The 17532-nt window shown below is 40.6% G+C and overlaps 2 protein-coding genes across 2 annotated transcripts in view; one reads left to right on the top strand and one right to left on the bottom strand.

Annotated features, from left to right (window-relative positions):
* LOC306993257 (piggyBac transposable element-derived protein 4-like) overlaps nucleotides 1-3783 on the top strand; it is a 31023-nt gene extending 27240 nt beyond the window's left edge. The window contains exon 2 of the mRNA XM_079602929.1: nucleotides 1081-3783. Within this exon, the coding sequence (XP_079459055.1) occupies nucleotides 1081-2704 (1624 nt within the window). The 3' untranslated portion in view covers nucleotides 2705-3783. The remainder of the gene's footprint in view (nucleotides 1-1080) is intronic.
* Nucleotides 3784-4893: 1110 nt separating this feature from the next.
* LOC306994227 (uncharacterized protein) lies at nucleotides 4894-11947 on the bottom strand. Its single transcript, XM_079604706.1, has 6 exons — nucleotides 11878-11947; nucleotides 6972-7027; nucleotides 6666-6815; nucleotides 6188-6349; nucleotides 6015-6104; nucleotides 4894-5431 (listed from the first exon to the last, which is right to left on the bottom strand). The coding sequence occupies exons 2-6, from the start codon at nucleotides 6996-6998 to the stop codon at nucleotides 5102-5104; spliced, it is 759 nt and encodes a 252-aa protein (XP_079460832.1). The 5' UTR covers nucleotides 6999-7027; nucleotides 11878-11947; the 3' UTR covers nucleotides 4894-5101.
* Nucleotides 11948-17532: the final 5585 nt, after the last annotated feature.

Consider the following 17532-nt stretch of genomic DNA (forward strand, 5'->3'; position numbering starts at 1 on the left):
CGTCGCTTCGACGCAGTACTCGTTCCCTCTCCTAGAGAGAACCGAGGTTACGTTAGTAACCGAGTACGTTTTCTGCCACCACATTCGTACGATGGGATTGGTGGAGGGGATATTTATTTATGCCTCATATGTTGATTAGAATCCCCATTGGATCGCAATAAGAAATTATTTCTGGTATTTTTACATTGATGTGAATAATCATTATTTGATATATTTATATATATTTTTAAATTATTTTATTCAACCCAAATTTGATTTAAAATGATTAAATGTAACCAAACAACACATCATTTTGATCTATTGTCTGCATCAATCCTCACTACTTTGTAAAATTGGTCTCCAAGGTCTGCCCAAGCTATCTCTAAAATCCAACACGGAAGTGACACGGAGAGTGAATTTTTTTATTTATCTTTTTATATATCTTATCTGTTTAAATTATATTAAGCCTTAAAGTTCTGCATAGCCTAATTAAGGACTTGGTCACTTGAGGGACAGGTGGATTGCCGCTGCTGTGACTACTAGCCGTTTTTCTGCTGTCTGTTAGCAGTCAACTCAGCTTGTCCCGCCTTCTTGCACATTTTCGTTAATCCAAGAGTGAATCGGGATGACATGTTGCCAAGATGGCGACGGGCGGTCACAGACACTACATCCATATTTTGTTTGCAGTCTTTGGCTGGGACCTGATTGGCAGGGGTGTCCTTGAAGGGAACTATCCTGCAGAGTTTATCTCTAGTACTAATTAAACACCTGAACCAGCTAATCAAGGTCTTTAGAATCACTAGAAACTTCCAGACAGGTGTGTTGGAGCTAAACTCTGTAGTAAAGTGGCCCTCCTGGAGCAGGTTTGGACACCCCTGTGCTAGGCCAAGCTAATAGCAATCTGGCCAACCTATGGACCAGCTTGGCTAAGACAATGGCAATCTGTCCAAGCTGGTCCACGAACTCAGTCAAGCTGGTCCAAGCTGGTGATGCTGATGACCAGCTAATGGTCAGGACCAGTCACCAGTTAAGGCTGATATTAGCTGAAATTTCCAGTACATCTATGTTCTTGTCAGCATTGTTGTTGTTGTTTTTTTGCAGATGTGAGGATGACAGTGACAAGATACCTGCTGCAAAAAGAACCAAGAAGTCTTTGTCATTGAAAGCAGAGACTGTTGTAAAGAGAGCCAAGAAGACTCTGTCATGGAGAGAAGAGACTGATGTCGACGTGGCTCCAAAGCCTCGGAGATTCCTGCCGGCACGGGAACCTGGGCCGCAGTTGAGTCTCGCTGACTCGCACTCCCCTGTGAGTCTATTCAAACAGTTCTTCTCAGAGAGCGCCGTGTCAAATCTGTGCCACAACACAAATGCTCAGGCTGCCAGGGCACTTGCAAAGGGTCGCAAATACAGTTGGACAGATGTCAGTGTTGGCGAGCTGTACCGCTACATTGGACTCGTTTTCTACATTGCCACAGTGAAGATGAGCTCCATCGCTGACTACTGGCGGCAGCACAGTATTTTTACTTTGCCTTTTCCTGCCACAGTTATGCCTAGGGACCGATACCGCACCATTTCATGGAATTTGCACATGAGCCACCCAGATGCAGACACGGAAAATGACAAAAAGAGGGGCACAGCTGAACATGACCGACTTTTCAGGGTCAAACCCCTCATGGACACTATCCGTCTTGCGTGCAAAGCCTTCTATCATCCTAGAAGAAATTTAGCTGTGAAGGAAAGATTTGTGGCATCCAAAGGAAATGCTGAAATAGCACGGTACATGAAAGCCAAGCCTACTAAGGTGGGCTTCAAGTTTTTTGCCCTTACTGACTCGTCGAATGGATATACTGTGGACCTCTCTGTGTACACGGGCAAGAACATCTTTCCCACAGGCAATGGGCTTTCTTATGATGCTGTGATGTCTCTTCTGGACAAGAAAGTTTTGGGCTCTGGGTACCATGTGTACATGGACGATTTCTACACCAGTCCAAAGCTCTTAACAGACTTGTTTGCTATGAAGTTTGGTGCTTGTGGGACTTACAGAGAATATAGGAAGGACTTTCCACGGAGCTCATCTAATTCACTGACCCAAAAGTCCACCAGGGGATCCATCCGGTGGATTCGGGACGGGCCTCTTGTGTGCGTGAAGTGGATGGACAAACAAGAGGTGTCTGTTTGCTCCACCATCCATGCTGCCTATAAAGGAGACCATGTGAAAAGGAAAGTGAAAGCACAAGATACATGGAAGAAAAAGACTTTTCCATGTCCAGCGCCTGTGACCGCGTACAACCAGCACATGACCGGTGTTGACCCGTCCGATCAGCTGTTGCAGTACTACACTGTCAAGCACAAAACCATGAAGTGGTACAGAAAAGTCTTTCTACACTTCTTGGATGTTGCTGCCACCAACGCTTTCATATTGCACAAGGAGCTACACGGCAACATGATGCACAAGGAGTTTATGGAAGTGCTTATTGAAGAGCTCTGTGGTGTGTCTCAGAAAACCGCACCAAAACACACCAGTAGTGACCATGTGCCGGTTCCAGGAGCTGAGCTGACCTCCGATGTCAGAAATCTTGCCACTACTGGTCGCCGCATGTGTGTTCATTGCAAAGCAGTGCATGGAAAGACACAGCATACACCTTGGAAATGCCAGGTATGTGACGTTCACTTGTGTCTTCAGTTGAACAGGAACTGTTTCCAGGAATGGCACAAAGGTTTGTGAGTGTGTTTTGAACAGTATTGGAAGATCAGCCCCAAAAAGAGCTCATGATATCTATTATTTTGTTTATTGTAACACAGAATATGTGGTGTATTGTTTATGTAGGGGTGGTGGTTTTTAAATTGGAGAATGAAGCAGTGTATGAAAAATAGTATCTCGGATCATAAAAATGTCGTTAGAAAATGAAATGAGGATTATCCAATAGTGAGACAGGTTGCACACAACAGCAATCTAGCCTCGTAGTGGAAGCATTAGAAACAGTAGGTAACACACACACACATCTATACATTTACTTACTTTTATTTCACTTCTGGAATTATGGAATTACTAGATTGTTCGTTACTGCACTATTTTGGTCTGCATGTTGTCTGTTAAAAAAAAAGAAGAAGAAAAAAGAAACAGTAGGTAAAAATATAAGAGGTGGAGTCTGTTTAAAGTTATTATTGCAATGAGAACTATTGCCTTCATCTGATGTGTATGTATATGTATACATTTCAATGTGGTAAATATATAGTTTTTTTTAGTGGTGTACTTGAGTTCATCATCATTTTTTTTTTTTTTTATAATATTTTTAAATGTTTTCCTTATGAATTATCCAGTTGAATAAATAATTTGTTTTAAATAATTTGAATCTGGAGTGTGCCTTGGTCTATTGTTTTTGTGTGAGTATTCTGCCCTCGCAATACAACGTCTGCTTTGTACGGCTAGACAGATAGTTAACAGCAATGAAGAAGAGATACTCCAGAAGTCTTGTTGAGGATTGATGTTTTATCTTTTGTTCTTTTTTCTTCCTCAGTTTTATTTCTTAAGTTTTTCTCCATTTTAAGTCTGTAAAGCCCCTTTCACACAGAGATTCTGGAAAAAACACGGATAATGTGACCTGGGATTTGTCCTGGGATCGTTTGATTTTGGTTCATTCACACTGCCAGTGATTTTCCGGGATCTGTGAGCTCCGCTGCCTCACCATTGGTGTGTTGTATTACTCTGCACGAACCAATGGGCGTGCAATTTACTGCATGATTAAAAAGGCTTCAGAATTCAGAGAAAAAAATTAGTTTTCCCCATAACAGCGTCTAGCGACGCAGTACACTGTAAAAAATATCTACTTGGTTCTACTTAAAAGCATAAGTTAAGCAGCTGCCTCAAAATTTCAAGTAAAAACAAAATGGATTAATGAATTGTTTCAACTCATTATTTTGAGTCTTGTTAAGCTGTGAATTGCCTTCTGCGAGTCAACATGACTAAACAATTATTGTTGTTTCAACTTTGCTATGCAAGTTCAAAATAAAGTGAACTCATTAATGAGCATTCTGTTCACTTATCCCCATTAGTGGGTTCAACTTAGTAATTTCAATTAAGTAATGTCTTTGAATTAGGGTATCAAGTTAAGATGATCTAAAATAATTTCTTGTTTTAACTTAACAATTAATTATAAACACACACACTTGTGTACAAAACATTTTTTTTATTAAAACCAATGTTAAGCCAATACAGCCAATACAACACTATTCATATTCACCCAATAGAAAATACTTTCCATTAAACACATTAGCTTTTCCTTACACAACACTCTTTGTCTCTGGTAAGTTTAATATCAGTTTCAACTGTTTTATATTTTAATCAGCACAAAGATTCATTTAAATTTTACTTTTATAAATCATTAATCGTCTTAATCTGTGATGAACCCTGTTTCTGTGTGTATTTGTTTGTGGTGTGTGTTTGTATGTATGTGTATGTGTGGTGTTTGTTTGTATGTGTGGTGTTTGTTTGTATGTGGGTGTGTGTGTTTGTGGGTGTGTGTGTTTGTGGGTGTGTGTGTTTCTTTGTGTGTGTGTGTGTGTTTGTGGTGTGCTTGTTTCTTTGTGTGTGTGTGTGTGTGTGTGTGTGTGTGTGTGTGTGTGTGTGTGTGTGTGTGTGTGTGTGTTTGTGTGTACAAAACATTTTTAAAAAATTTTTAAAACCAATGTTAAGCCAATACAACACTATTCATATTCACCCAATAGAAAATACTTTCCTTTAAACACATTAGCTTTTCCTTACACAACACTCTTTGTCTTTGGTGAGTTTAATATCAGTTATATTTTAATCAGCACAAAGATTCATTTAAATTTTAAATTTCAATATTTATACTTTTATAAATCATTAATCGTCTTAATCTGTGATGAACCCTGTTTCTGTGTGTGTGTTTGTTTGTATGTATGTATGTGTGTGGTGTGTGTGTGTTTGTGTTGTTTTTGCGTGTGGTGTGTGTTTGTTTGTGTGCGTGTATGTGTTTGATTGTTTGTGTGTGTGTAAAACTTCAGACTGCAGCTGGTTGTTTTCAAATATTTGAGACTTGATACATGTCAACAGAAACAAAGCAAAAATGAATTCCAATCGTATTCTTGGGTGGGGCATGGTTTACAAATTGTACCTCAGGAGCTTGTTTCGGATGCCGTGGACTCTGGCAGAGGCTTGATCTGGTTTGATCTTCATCACTACCCTCTGAAGGAACTCAAAGGAATACTTCATGGCTCGTGGATACTCAAGGTTAACGCAGTAGATGATCCCCAAATGCATGGCAAAGCTGGATGGCACATCCTTAAAGTTGTGAAGCACAACAGTCTCCTCAACCACAACTGCCTCATTGAAGACCTCACGTGGAAATACATCCTGGTTTTCACCTTCATAGCCTATCAACAGGCCAAGTTGCATCCCCTCCATGGCTGCAGTCAGAGTCTCACCATGGGCCTTGAAAAGCAGAAGAAAAAAATAGTGTGAATGTTTGGGTCAAGAAGTGCATGCTCTGCAAAGCTACTTAAGTCTCAGTGATCATAAGCCTTGTTTTCAAACTAATAAAATAGTCTTGGTTGTGAGTGTGCATGTTTGTAGGGGCAATGTTGCAAGGTTACTGCAAGGGTGAAAACTTCAGTGTCCTCTCAGATCTGGGTTAAGTGTATGTTGCACTGGGTTCTCTCCCCATCCCTATTCTACCCCCCCTTTCTCCTCCCCCAACATTGTTCTACCTCTCCCTCCTCCCATCACCACTATTCCACCCAACCCTCATCCTCCCCATCCCTATTCTGCCCCTCACCCCTCCCTGCATCATCACTATTTTGCTGCCACAGGACTTTATCAAGACCCATGAGTGTATCTAATCCAAGCTCTGTGTTAAAGGTTGTGTGTGTGTTTGTTTGTTTGTTTGTGTGTGTGTGTGTGTGTGTGTGTGTGTGTGGGGTGTAGTGAGGTGAGTGGTGTGTGTGTGCACGCAAGTGTATATGTGGGTGGGTGCGTTCGTATATGGGCTGTTATGCATGACAGAAAAAGGTCTTACGTCACACATCCTGATGATGTCTGATGGCTCTTCTCTTAGGTAGTGTGGCAGACCCAGCAGAGCAGCAGTCCTTCTCCTTTCGTTTGTGTCCTACAAGACAAAAATAAGCAGTGTTGAGATTTTATTGCGAACATCTGGTGCCCAATTTTACAATTCTCAGCTCGTCTACTCACGTCTTTCTTCAGACAGTCCAAAATGGCTTTCAGTGCAGGCTTCTTTGCCGACTTGGTCGCAGCTTCGTACACTTCCAGCAGTCTTGGTGTCAGGTCATCAAGTCCATCGAGGAACGACTCAAGAAGGTCTGTGCTTACGACTCTTTTGAACTCTGCCCGAACCTGAGGAGACAAAAAAGACAAAAAGGTTAAGAAATTAGAGAAAAGATTTTTCAAAGCATAGAGTCACAATTTAGTAAGATAAGGTGGTCTGTTGTCAAAGGCTTTCATCCACTCAGTAAAACTAAACACAATCCTCTCACTTATCTGTATGCACATTCACGCCACCATTCGGACTAAAAAAAAACATTTCTGAACGGACCACAGTACAGTATCAGACATCTCTCTAGTACTTACTGGAGAGAATCTCATACATTGATATCCAGTCATTGGATTATGGTAAGTGATTAATCTTAGGCTGTGTTGTCTATTGTTATACCTGTCTCTCACAGAACATGGCCGGCCATCTAGCTATGACATCCCCAACGAGAGGTTGATCCCCTACGATCTCCTTTCTGCGCTTGGAGAACGTGGCAGACATCAGCTCATCTATCTGCTGGTGATCTGGGTCTTTTTTCAGCACTTCCATCTGAATTTGATTGCACAAGAACAAAGGGCACATACTAAGACAAAATAGTAGGCTTCACAGACACAAAAGCAAAGTGTAGGTAGTTAGTATAATATAGGCAGGTATGTATGCAGTAATATTAGACAGGTATGTGTGATGTGCATGTGTGTGATGTACCTCCATCATCCTCCGCTTTTCTTCCATGTCTTCATCACTCAGTCCTTCAGGGGGATCTGGACAGTCAAAAAGTATTGATTTATTTTATTAATAAATTTATTTATTTCCCCAAAAAATAAAATAAATATTCTTAATGACCCCAAACTTTTGAATGGTGTTTAATGTTACAAAAGCTTTAGATTTCAGATAAATGCTGTTATTTGTAACTTTCTATTCATCAAAGAATTTTGAAAAAAAATTGTACACAACAGTTTTCAACATTGATAATGATCATGAATGTTTCTTGAGCATCAAATCATCATATTAGAAGGATTTCTGGTGGATCATGTGACACTGAAGACTGAAAATTCAGCTTTGATCACAGGAATAATTTACAGTTTAAAATATATTAAAATAGAAAACAGCGGTTTTAAATTGGAATACTATTTCACAATATTACGGTTTTTGTTTGTATTTTTAATCAAATAAATGCAGCCGTGGTGAGCAGAAGATAAAAATCTGACTGACCCCAAACTTTTGAACGGTAACGTTAGTGTAACTTAACGTTATTTGGCCTTGACATACGGTCTATCAGAAATGGTGTTTTCTACAACAGTTTACAGTGAAAACTGGTATTGTCTCAGATGAAGCTTTATCAACCGTCTCTGACTGAACTAAAAGACTGCAAACGTGTTCTAGCTAATAGGCAGTGGGCCAAGTCTGTTTTTCTCCTTTAGTTTTCGATTTGATAGATCTCCTCCAGGGAACTGGTTAATTTTTTATAACTGGCTTTATCAATTGTTGTTGAGCACATTACTGCTTGTTTCCAACGTCAATTGTTGCACATTAAAAATATAACGTAGATATAATCTCGCTAGCTAACCACAAAATGTTAGCCGGAGTAAGAACCAATCAAAGCTCGTGTTGTTACCTTGTCAACTTGAGTTGACCAATCACGTCATTATTTGAACCGGTGCCCGAAGACCCGGATGTGAACTGAACTCGCGGGCGCGGCGGCCGGTCAGTGGCGACTCTGGCGAGTCCTCCGTTTTTTGGCTACAGTGTATGGCTGCACCACACATCGTGGAAACGGTAGGTAACTGATTAGCACTAGCATTATCCGAAACATTGTAAAAAGTCTGAATGCATTGGTATTGGCATATGTTCGCCGAATGCTACACACGTGGGTAATGCTAAGCTATTTGTCGTTTTAAATGTAGTATACGGCAAGTTGGCTAGTGTTGGCACCTGAAGTAACTTTGTATGGTAGGATCAGCTTTTTTTTCTGTGGATACCACAAGCTAATTATTTATTTAACTGTGTGTTGTAAAGAGTTTATCAAGGGCTTATTTGCATTTGTCTTAAAATGTTGATTATGACGCTGAAGTTTTTTTTTTTCGTCCAGAAGAAGAAAGTTTTAAAGTTTTTTTCCATCGTTCAGCCCCTTCCGTGTAACTAGCTAACAGTTATATGAATTTATCTTATTTGAAGTGAAGCTTATGTACTGCGAGAGTATTTCCCAAACATCTCCAGGAGTAAGTTACAGGATACACGTTGTCCTGCCTGTTTTAGACAACTCCCTGCTCCAACACAGATGATTTAAACAGCTTCCATAGTTCATAATGAGTTGACAGTTTGAATCCGCTATGTTGGGGCTGGGAGATTTCTAAAACACACACGGTTATATAGTTAGCTTACGTTATCTCCTGATTCCTGTCTAATCGCACATTGTATTTTGTATATTTTGCATGCGTTTCCTCTCCTGATGGTGAAGCCGGCATCTGTAGGGCAGAAGGCAGACGCTCTTGGAACACCTCACTTGGGTGAAGTAGGCAACGTATTAACGGTATCTCCATGAGGCAACGTCCAGGTTGGATTTATTTTGTATAGTTGGCTAATGTTATAGTAAGGCAAACATTAGATAAGGGGTTTTCAAAGTCTGAGACTGCGTGCCTTCAAACAAAGCATGGGAAACGACGTGCCCCCCACCACATTTTTAGTTTACTTGGTAAGTTTCGCTCAATTCCTGGATGCCTTTGGGATCATAATTATATATTTTTTATCCCATAGGCACTCAACATTTGAGCCAAAATAGCCTAATATTGCTGAACATAACTTCTTACTGCACCAAACAGTTATAAACAAAGGTCTGTCCTAAGGCATTTATTAGTTTCAGCCTGATGAGGGGAAAACAGTTCCCAAAAACTACTGTATCTGAACTCTCACACATGTGGGCTATTCTGTGTGATCTCCTTTTGATAACTAATGCAAGTAATGAAATAGTTTCACTTCCATTGATCCTCCCCTGACACTGTTTGGAGCCCCCCTAGGGAGGCCCGCCACACACTTTGAAAACCCCTGAGTTAGATTATCAACGGCTAACTAGGGCTATTTAGTGAATTTACAACACCAGACAAAAACGAACTTGAACCAGATTAACTTTTATTAGTGTCATGTTATTTAAAGATGTACTCAGGCCATGGCTGCACGCTCACAATGTTGTGTGTTTCATCCTTAGACAGCGTTGGTGCAGTTCCTACATATGGCGCTTTTCCACTGCATGGTACGGCACGGCACGCTTTGGTGCTTTTCCACTGCATGGTACGGCTCGGTACGGCACAGCACGCTTTGGCGCTTTTCCACTGCATGGTACGGTACGGCTCGGTACGACACAGCACGCTTTGGCGCATTTCCACTGCATGGTACGATACGGCTCGCTTTAAATGGTACCACCTCTGTTGAGGTTCCAAGCGTACCGTACCGATACTAAATGTGACGTGAAAACACTGCAGATCACTGATTGGTCAGACAGAATAGTCACTTCAGCGTCATTGAATTTGCGACACGAGACACTAAACCCGCTAGATGTAAATAGCCAGACAACAGCCAACGCGGTAGCACCTGTTTTTAGAGTATTTACTTGACAAAAGAGGTAAAAAAAAAAATCAAACAAGAAATGGCTGAATCGTGGTCAGTGGACGAGGTGCAGACGTTCCTCTCGTTGGTTGCCGAGGAGTGGATCCAGCGAGAGCTGGATGGGGCAACACGGAAGGAAAAAGTGTTCCAAGAAGTAGCACAGCTCTTAGCCGCACACGGCTACCACCGGACCTACAAACTTAAAAATTGTAAAAAAACTAAAAAGTGACTACCGAGCCAGTAGAGGCGGCAACTATTAACGATCAGTCCCACCCACTTTGAAGCGGTACTAACTGCAGTGGAAAAGCAACCGAGCTAAAGCGAACCGAACCGTACCGAGTCGAGTCGTACCACGCACTGGAAAAGTGAAGCGAGCCGAACCGTTCCGAGCTGAACCAAGCCGTACCATGCAGTGGAAAAGCACCAATAGACACATGTCTGTGCATGGTAGCTGGTGCTTTCTACATGTGCAGTTCCCCCCCACACATTGTAATGCTTTGCACTGGCAATGCACAAGCTCCAAGACACTTTTTGGTGCTGGTGGAAATGTCATCCAATGAACTGCATAGAATTCCCCCTCGATCCTCCATCCATGCTGCATTGGGGGAGGTATGTCTGGCAGGCTTTGCAAACTTCTCCTGTAGAACAGAGGAATAGAAAATATTTTGGTATATATTCCAGTATGAATAGGATGAATTGTCAGGTAGACAAATATGACAAAGAATGTGTTTATCAAAGGTGGTTACTTTTAATCTAGTAATCTCACTGTTTAGATTTGTAAGAATACCATGTAATGTCTTTGTTTCAAATAAAACATTCCTTTAAAAAAATGACTTTTGTGTTCAATTCATTGTCAACCTTACACTATTCACTGTAATCTTATATTGAATATGCTTTTTGCCCTTGTTAAATCTCCAGCTTTTCAATAAAATGTTTAAGATAAAGTGTTCAAAAATATACATGAATAAAAAATCACTTTGTGTAGTTAAGATTCACTGGTAGTGTGAGGTTTATTTAACATACTTTCTTAAACTAACTACAATACACACATACATAGCCAAAGTTACATGATCAATACACAATTATTTTAATAGAAAATTTGCAGAATTTATGGATTTGATACATACCTTCAGTATCTTTGGCTGCCATTTCTCTCCTCCTACATGCTCTTGCAATGTGATCTTTATTGGTGAAGAGCATGTAGCATTCCCTATGGAAGCCCACATTAACTGGCACATCTTGGGCTCTCCAGGTTTCTGTTAAATTGAATGTTGCTATGGCTTTTTCAGCTATTAAACTCTCAGCAGTGTTGAGGTTAACCCATTTCTGGGCACACTGAACAAATGATGCCCAACTTGTTTGAGAAAATAAGGTTATTGGGCTTTTTGCCCTAGAAGCAACGTATACAGCACTTCATATTGTCGCACACCGGCTGTCAATCGCGTCCCGCTTTGTTGTTGTGCGGTCTATGTAAATTTCTATGTATGTCACGGGTGATCAATAACCTTAGAGGTCTTCTGACGGTAAGTGCACAATGTATAGTATAGCTCGTGCAGACAAAAAGTATATAAAGACTATTTAAATCGCAGGATTTCGTTATAAAGAGAGCAAAGTTACTGTATCAAATATGTTGGTTGTCAAGGAGACGGGTGATTTGTTTACGTTTTCTGGCGCTACGATTTAGTAGTTCTACAAATTTGCCCGTTTAAAAATGTAAGCGTTTAAATCGATATCTTCATAAAATGTGCACACATCAACGTTGGAAACAATGATTACACTACTTATAATAATTTTTACATGCCATCTGTAAACAAATCACTTAGTTCCTTGGCAGGGATCTGTGAAATTCACAATTTCGGGGTCCGGCCCACGGCCTATAACATTAACGGCCGCTGAAATGTGCCTCGCTTAAATGACATCACAGTTGCCGCACATATCAAAAGGTAACGTTAATCGTGTTATTGGTTTCATCAACGCACATTCATAATATCTACAAAACACGAACACTTACCAATAGCGAAGTTGTTCACGCCAACCCGATCGTCTTGTCTGATGGAAAAATGAGGCACCTGGCCGTTTGAAGTGTGACTGCTTGCAGGCGCGAAAAACGTGCTTGTCGTGGCCTCGTCGTCTGTAGTCTCCCGCACATGCGCAAAGAGCTGTCCTCCGCTTAATTTAAAATGGCAAGTTCATTCAATCACCTGTAATTTGTGATTCATTGAAGTCAGGGCCGGATTAAGAGTTCAGAGGCCCCTGGGCACAATGACTTGTAGGACCCCCTCAGCATCCTCCCCCCCCCCCCCCCTCAGCATCCTCCCCCCCCCCCCCTTTAACTTAATATACAAATGAAATAAACAGTGCTTTATTTTTTCAGCTACAGTATGTGTATTTTACAGCATGGAAGAAAGTCATTAAATTATATGAAATATGAAAATAAAACACAACATAGACTATTTTTTTTCCTACTATGGTCAATGGGGACCAGCAACCGCCCAGTTAGCCACACTCCTCAAAATATCTTCTTTTGTGTTTAGCACAAGAAAGAAATTAATACAGGTATGGAACAACATTAGAGTGAGTGAGTAAATAATGACATCATTTTTATTTTTGGGTAACCATCCCTTTAAGGACAAGCGGATGCATGTTTACTATTAGGGCTACTGTCTCTTTAAGATCTGCCCGCGACGAGTCTAATATACACGCAGATTTGTTTCTTATTTTTTTCTACTGTTCTTTCACTTTAGACATAACCAACTTTGTTTATGTAAACCTTGTGTGTATTTGACAGTATTAGAGCAATAAGACTCGAAAGATAACTTAGTCCAGTAACGGGCGCTGTTATACAGGCTTTAGTGCATGTGCGCGTCGGGGTGTAACGTTATTGCGCTCAGAAAAGCGCTCGTTAGAACAGCGCATCAGCAGCGAACGACATGTTTAACCGGCAAGGCTTTAAAGCACATGCAAATAATTAATTTTTATAAACTACAGTGTCCCGTTCCTCTGCATTTCATGTGAATATACGTCGCGCTGTACAGTATGTTGGGACGGAGGCGCCAGAACTGCAAACTGATAGAATGCACGATCCTACGATATTTCTTCAAAAGCAGATCGTGGAGACATTTTAATCCTGATATTTGACATAATATTTGACGGTGCCCAGGGCCCCTTAGATGTCCTGGGCCCCTGGGCAATTGCCCAGTTGCCCTAATGGTTAATCCGGCCCTGATTGAAGTAACTTATGAACCTAAATTGAAAGATTGAAAACTCAAACAATTGAGCTGAAATTTCATAACACATTATGTTATGTCTGAGTTAATGACATATATAAGTTATCATAACTTTTTGATCAGATTATTTTTTACAGTGTACGAGTAAGTATCAAATGGGAACTATTGTAAAATATATAAGCGGCTGAAATAAGCTAGACAAACATTTTTCACTCCTCATAGTGGATCAGACAACTACGAGATCAAAGGTGGATGATATGTGCTGTCGTCATCAGTTTTCTTTCTTTATTATCCCCAAGGAGGGGCAATTTGTTCGACAGTAGCCATTGGCACAGCCAACACATAAATACAGTAAAAGATACAAAAATAACACAATTAACCCATAATGTCATCCTGGAAAAATTACAAATTGCGATGTTTAGAGCTGGTTCAAGTATTTAACAGCTAATGGTATAAATGATCTTGTGTATCGATTTGCCTTTGCCTTTCTAGAGAAGGCAAACCTTCTCCTTGACGGCAAGAGCCGAAACTCGCGTGTAGAGGGTGATAAGGGTCTGCCAAAATGGCATTTGTTCTCCGAACACACCTAATCTGGTAGACACCAATGATCTTCCGACACTGTTTAACAAAACTTCCCAGCCTATTCTTTGTAATCAAATTAAGATTGCCGAACTAGCAAATCATTGAAAATGTGAGAATTGACTCAACAAATGATGAATAAAACATTTTCATAAGGGAACTTTCAACATTAAAACTCCTCAATTTCCTTAGATAAAACCGTTTTTGATTGACCTTTTTGCAGATCCTATCTGTGTTGGCCTCAAAGGTCAGTTTATCATCCAGTATAATTCCCAGGTACTTATACTGACTGACAGTCTCCACTGCTGAGCCATTTATAATGGTACATAGCAAGGCAGATGGTTTCCTACGGAAGTCAAACCACATGTCTTTAGTTTTAGCGACATTTAACAGTAGGAATGACTCCTCGCACCATTCTATAAAACGGTCCACGACTGGACCATGGCCCACCTCATGGTCCTGCAAAAAACTAAGTATCACTGAATCATCAGCATATTTAATTATGGATGATGATTCAGAAGTACTACGACAGCAATTTGTATACAATACAAATAACAATGGTTAAGACACACCCCTGGGGTGATCCAGTAGAGCAAACTAGGGCCTCAGACAAGGTGCCATTTACACGTACTCTCTGTGGCCCCCTTGTCAGCCAGCCAACCAACCAACATATAGTACCAACATCTATTGCAGGAATTTCAGAGAGCCTCTGAGCAAGAATATGGGGCTGCATGCAATTAAAAGCTGATGAGAAATCAATAAAAGTAGCCAGTACATTTGTCTTTGTGCCCTCTAAGTGCCCCGTAACATGGTCCAGCAGTGTTGCTGTGGCATCCTCCACCCCTTTGCCTGCCTGATATGCAAATTGGAGTGGGTCAATAATATTATGTGACATAGCAAGCAAGCTCTTCTTTACAATCTTTTCTAGCCCTTTCATGACTAATGACGTAAGAGCCGTTCTTCAAGTCATCAAGTTGTTTTTCCTATCCTACCTTTTGTCAGTGCAGTCGGTTGACATCTGCGCAACTCGGACGCATTTCTAACCGGCATGCATCTCGCAGTGATCGATTCTGTGCAGACTTTTCCAATCCACATTATCTTTAAAATATACTGTTCTGAATATTTTCAGAATATGTAGAACTGAATTGACAACTTTTATGGTTTGTATGCACTCTGTTTTAAATAAAGATTGTGTTCAGAGTACGAAGTTTATGATTTATTTGTGTAGTCCAATTCTTTTATGGTTTATATGTATTTATATATGATTAAAAAAACATCTCTACATTCATTTGTTCTAACTTCAACACAACTGACGTAAAAACCCAACATTTTCAGGGCAGGCATTTGCTGTTGGATAATCGCCCTCTAGTGCCAAATCATCACAATTTCAAAATGCAGTTCGAAAAAGGTATGACTTACTAAAGTCTTGTTTGTTGAAATCACGTGACAGGTTAATACGGGCTCCAACGCACCAATATGAAACAATGGGCTGAAATTGACCCTTCGCTAAGCCCCGCCCTCCTTAGTTACTGTCGCTACGCCTGGCAAGCTTTTGCGCCTGGCACGTCTATTACAGTGTGTATGCACCGGTGCCAGACATTCCCAAGGAGATAATTAGTCATTTTTGGCAAACAGGTGAAATATCTGAGAGAGGAAGACAAAAGGGACTGCAGTGTGCATTCGAGGAATATATCCAAGACATAATATGCAACCGATTAGAGAATAATTTAATCAAAATTGAAGCTAAAGCCTAACGTTAGTCCCAGTGCAAGCAGCAGCCGCCTCATTTGCCGACCATTCAAATGGGAAACACACAAATTGAGGAACAGCTGTTCATGCACAGCAGGGCAAGTGAAATTTTAAAATAAATTATAATCTAATAATTCTAAATCAAACAGTTTATCCATAAATCTTGTGGAATAACACTAACACCGGGAGAGCTGCGATCGGATTGGGGTAACGTAACCTTAAAGTTACTCGGGTAGTAAGCCGTCAATTAACAAAATGCTTAAATATATTTTATAATATATATTATAAGTATGTCAGTGAGCCTCCGTCTTGCCTTTAATCGTCTTATTTTAGTTAAACTTTATTGTCCTTAAAGGCAATTATTTGTGTAGACAGCAGTAGTAGCAGTAGTATTCACATAATAACAACACAACACATAAATTATTTTATGTTCAAATATATGCATAATGAACAAAGAACCGTCATTATTTCCAAGCAATAGGTGTTTTTGTTAATCCTGTCGACATTTAGTTGTGAATGGGGCGTCCCACACTGCCTGATCCACGCCAGCATTTCTCCCCTCGGCTTTTAGGTTTCTGGAAGGAAAAAAATTCCACCCCACCGTCCAAACTTTTAGGATACCAGGTATCAGATTTGCACAATCCATACGCACAACGCTTCGGCATGTTTCCCTCGCTCGAAAGCTTGACAGACCTCCCGCGCCTAGTTACAGTTGCTAAGCCACGATTTGCCAGTGGCGGTTTACGGGCGTGGCTTAGCGAAGGGTTAAGCAAAAAATGGCCATGTTTTATAAAAAGGTTGACAAAACTAAATAAAAACATAGAAATTATGTAAGATAACGTTAATTTAGTTGTAGATTAATTACATTACATTAGAATACATTAGAAAAAAAAAATGGATATAAGAATGTAATCTACAACTAAATTAACGTTATCTTACATAATTTCTATGTTTTTATTTAGTTTTGTCAACCTTTTTATAAAACATATCCATTTTTTTTTTCTAATGTCACAAGGAATAATCTGTTTTACTGCTTTGCACGATTCTTTTGTAGTGTGGTTTTGGTGTAGCTTACTAAAGTGTACTAAAATAAACATTCACGAGTGTACCTGACTTCTTCTCACCGCTGATTCCTGATGGTTTAGAGGACAATTACACCGAGTCGCACCCTGTCTTTTCAAAGAATAGTACACCGGCGAGCGCGAAGTATAAATGCCTCGTGGGGAGGCGCGCGCGCAGTCAGCAGAGGCGCGCGCATGCGCAAACCCATAGACGGCTCTGACAGCGCATAGACTGCTTCTTTTTCCGTTCTGATTGCCGCGCTTGACTTTTAGGTGTGTAACCTTTATTATTGTTCGGTCTGAAACGGCGCCCAGTGACGGATGGTGTAGCAATATTGTTGTCCAGGTGGAAATCGGGAGAAATTCGGGAGAAAGGTCGGTCCGGGAGATTTTCGGGAGGGGCTTTGAAATTCGGGAGTCTCCCGGAAAAATCGGGAGGGTTGGCATGTATGCTTCGAACTAGCTCATCACCCGCATGCCGAATTTACTGATTATCTGCTGTCTGGCTTAAAAAACGGCTTTAAACCCGGCTTAGAATGCCCGCTTTCCCAAAATATCATATGTAATAATCTCCAATCCACCCTTATAGAACCTGAAGTTGTAGACAAACTGATCAAAAAAGAAGTTGAGTCAGGCTTCATGATCGGTCCTTTCGACAATCCTCCATTTAATCTGTTTCGTATCAGCCCCATTGGAGTGGCTACAAGGAAATTATCGGGTATCTGGATTCAGACAAATTCCAAGCATTCCTCCCCAAAGAAAAAATCGACCGAATAATCCTCATCTCTTCTACTTTCCTTGAAAAATCTATTTTTTCAAAACGCGAACTCCTGTCCCTGCTCGGTCATCTAAACTTCGCAATGCGCATCATCCCGCAAGGTCGCCCCTTCATCTCGCATCTCCTCTCACTCGCGTCCTCTGTCCACTCGCTAGAAGACTGCATTTCTATAACTCAAGCATGTCGCGACGAACTCAGGCTATGGTTAACATTTCTAAAACAGTGGAACAGTCTATCCTTTTTCTACAACAACCTCGTTTCTTCCCCCACTG

Source organism: Phoxinus phoxinus (assembly GCF_949152265.1).
Source record: "Phoxinus phoxinus genome assembly, chromosome: 25".
Lineage (NCBI taxonomy): Eukaryota > Metazoa > Chordata > Actinopteri > Cypriniformes > Leuciscidae > Phoxinus > Phoxinus phoxinus.

Excerpts from the sequence above, each read along its gene's own strand:
- LOC306994227 (XM_079604706.1), bottom strand. The coding sequence starts at position 6,998 with ATGGAAGAAAAGCGGAGGATGATGGAG. Across the intron at positions 6,816-6,971 it reads AAAAGCGGAGGATGATGGAG|ATGGAAGTGCTGAAAAAAGA; the intron begins GTACATCACACA and ends AATCAAATTCAG. Across the intron at positions 6,105-6,187 it reads TGGACTGTCTGAAGAAAGAC|GACACAAACGAAAGGAGAAG; the intron begins GTGAGTAGACGA and ends TTTGTCTTGTAG.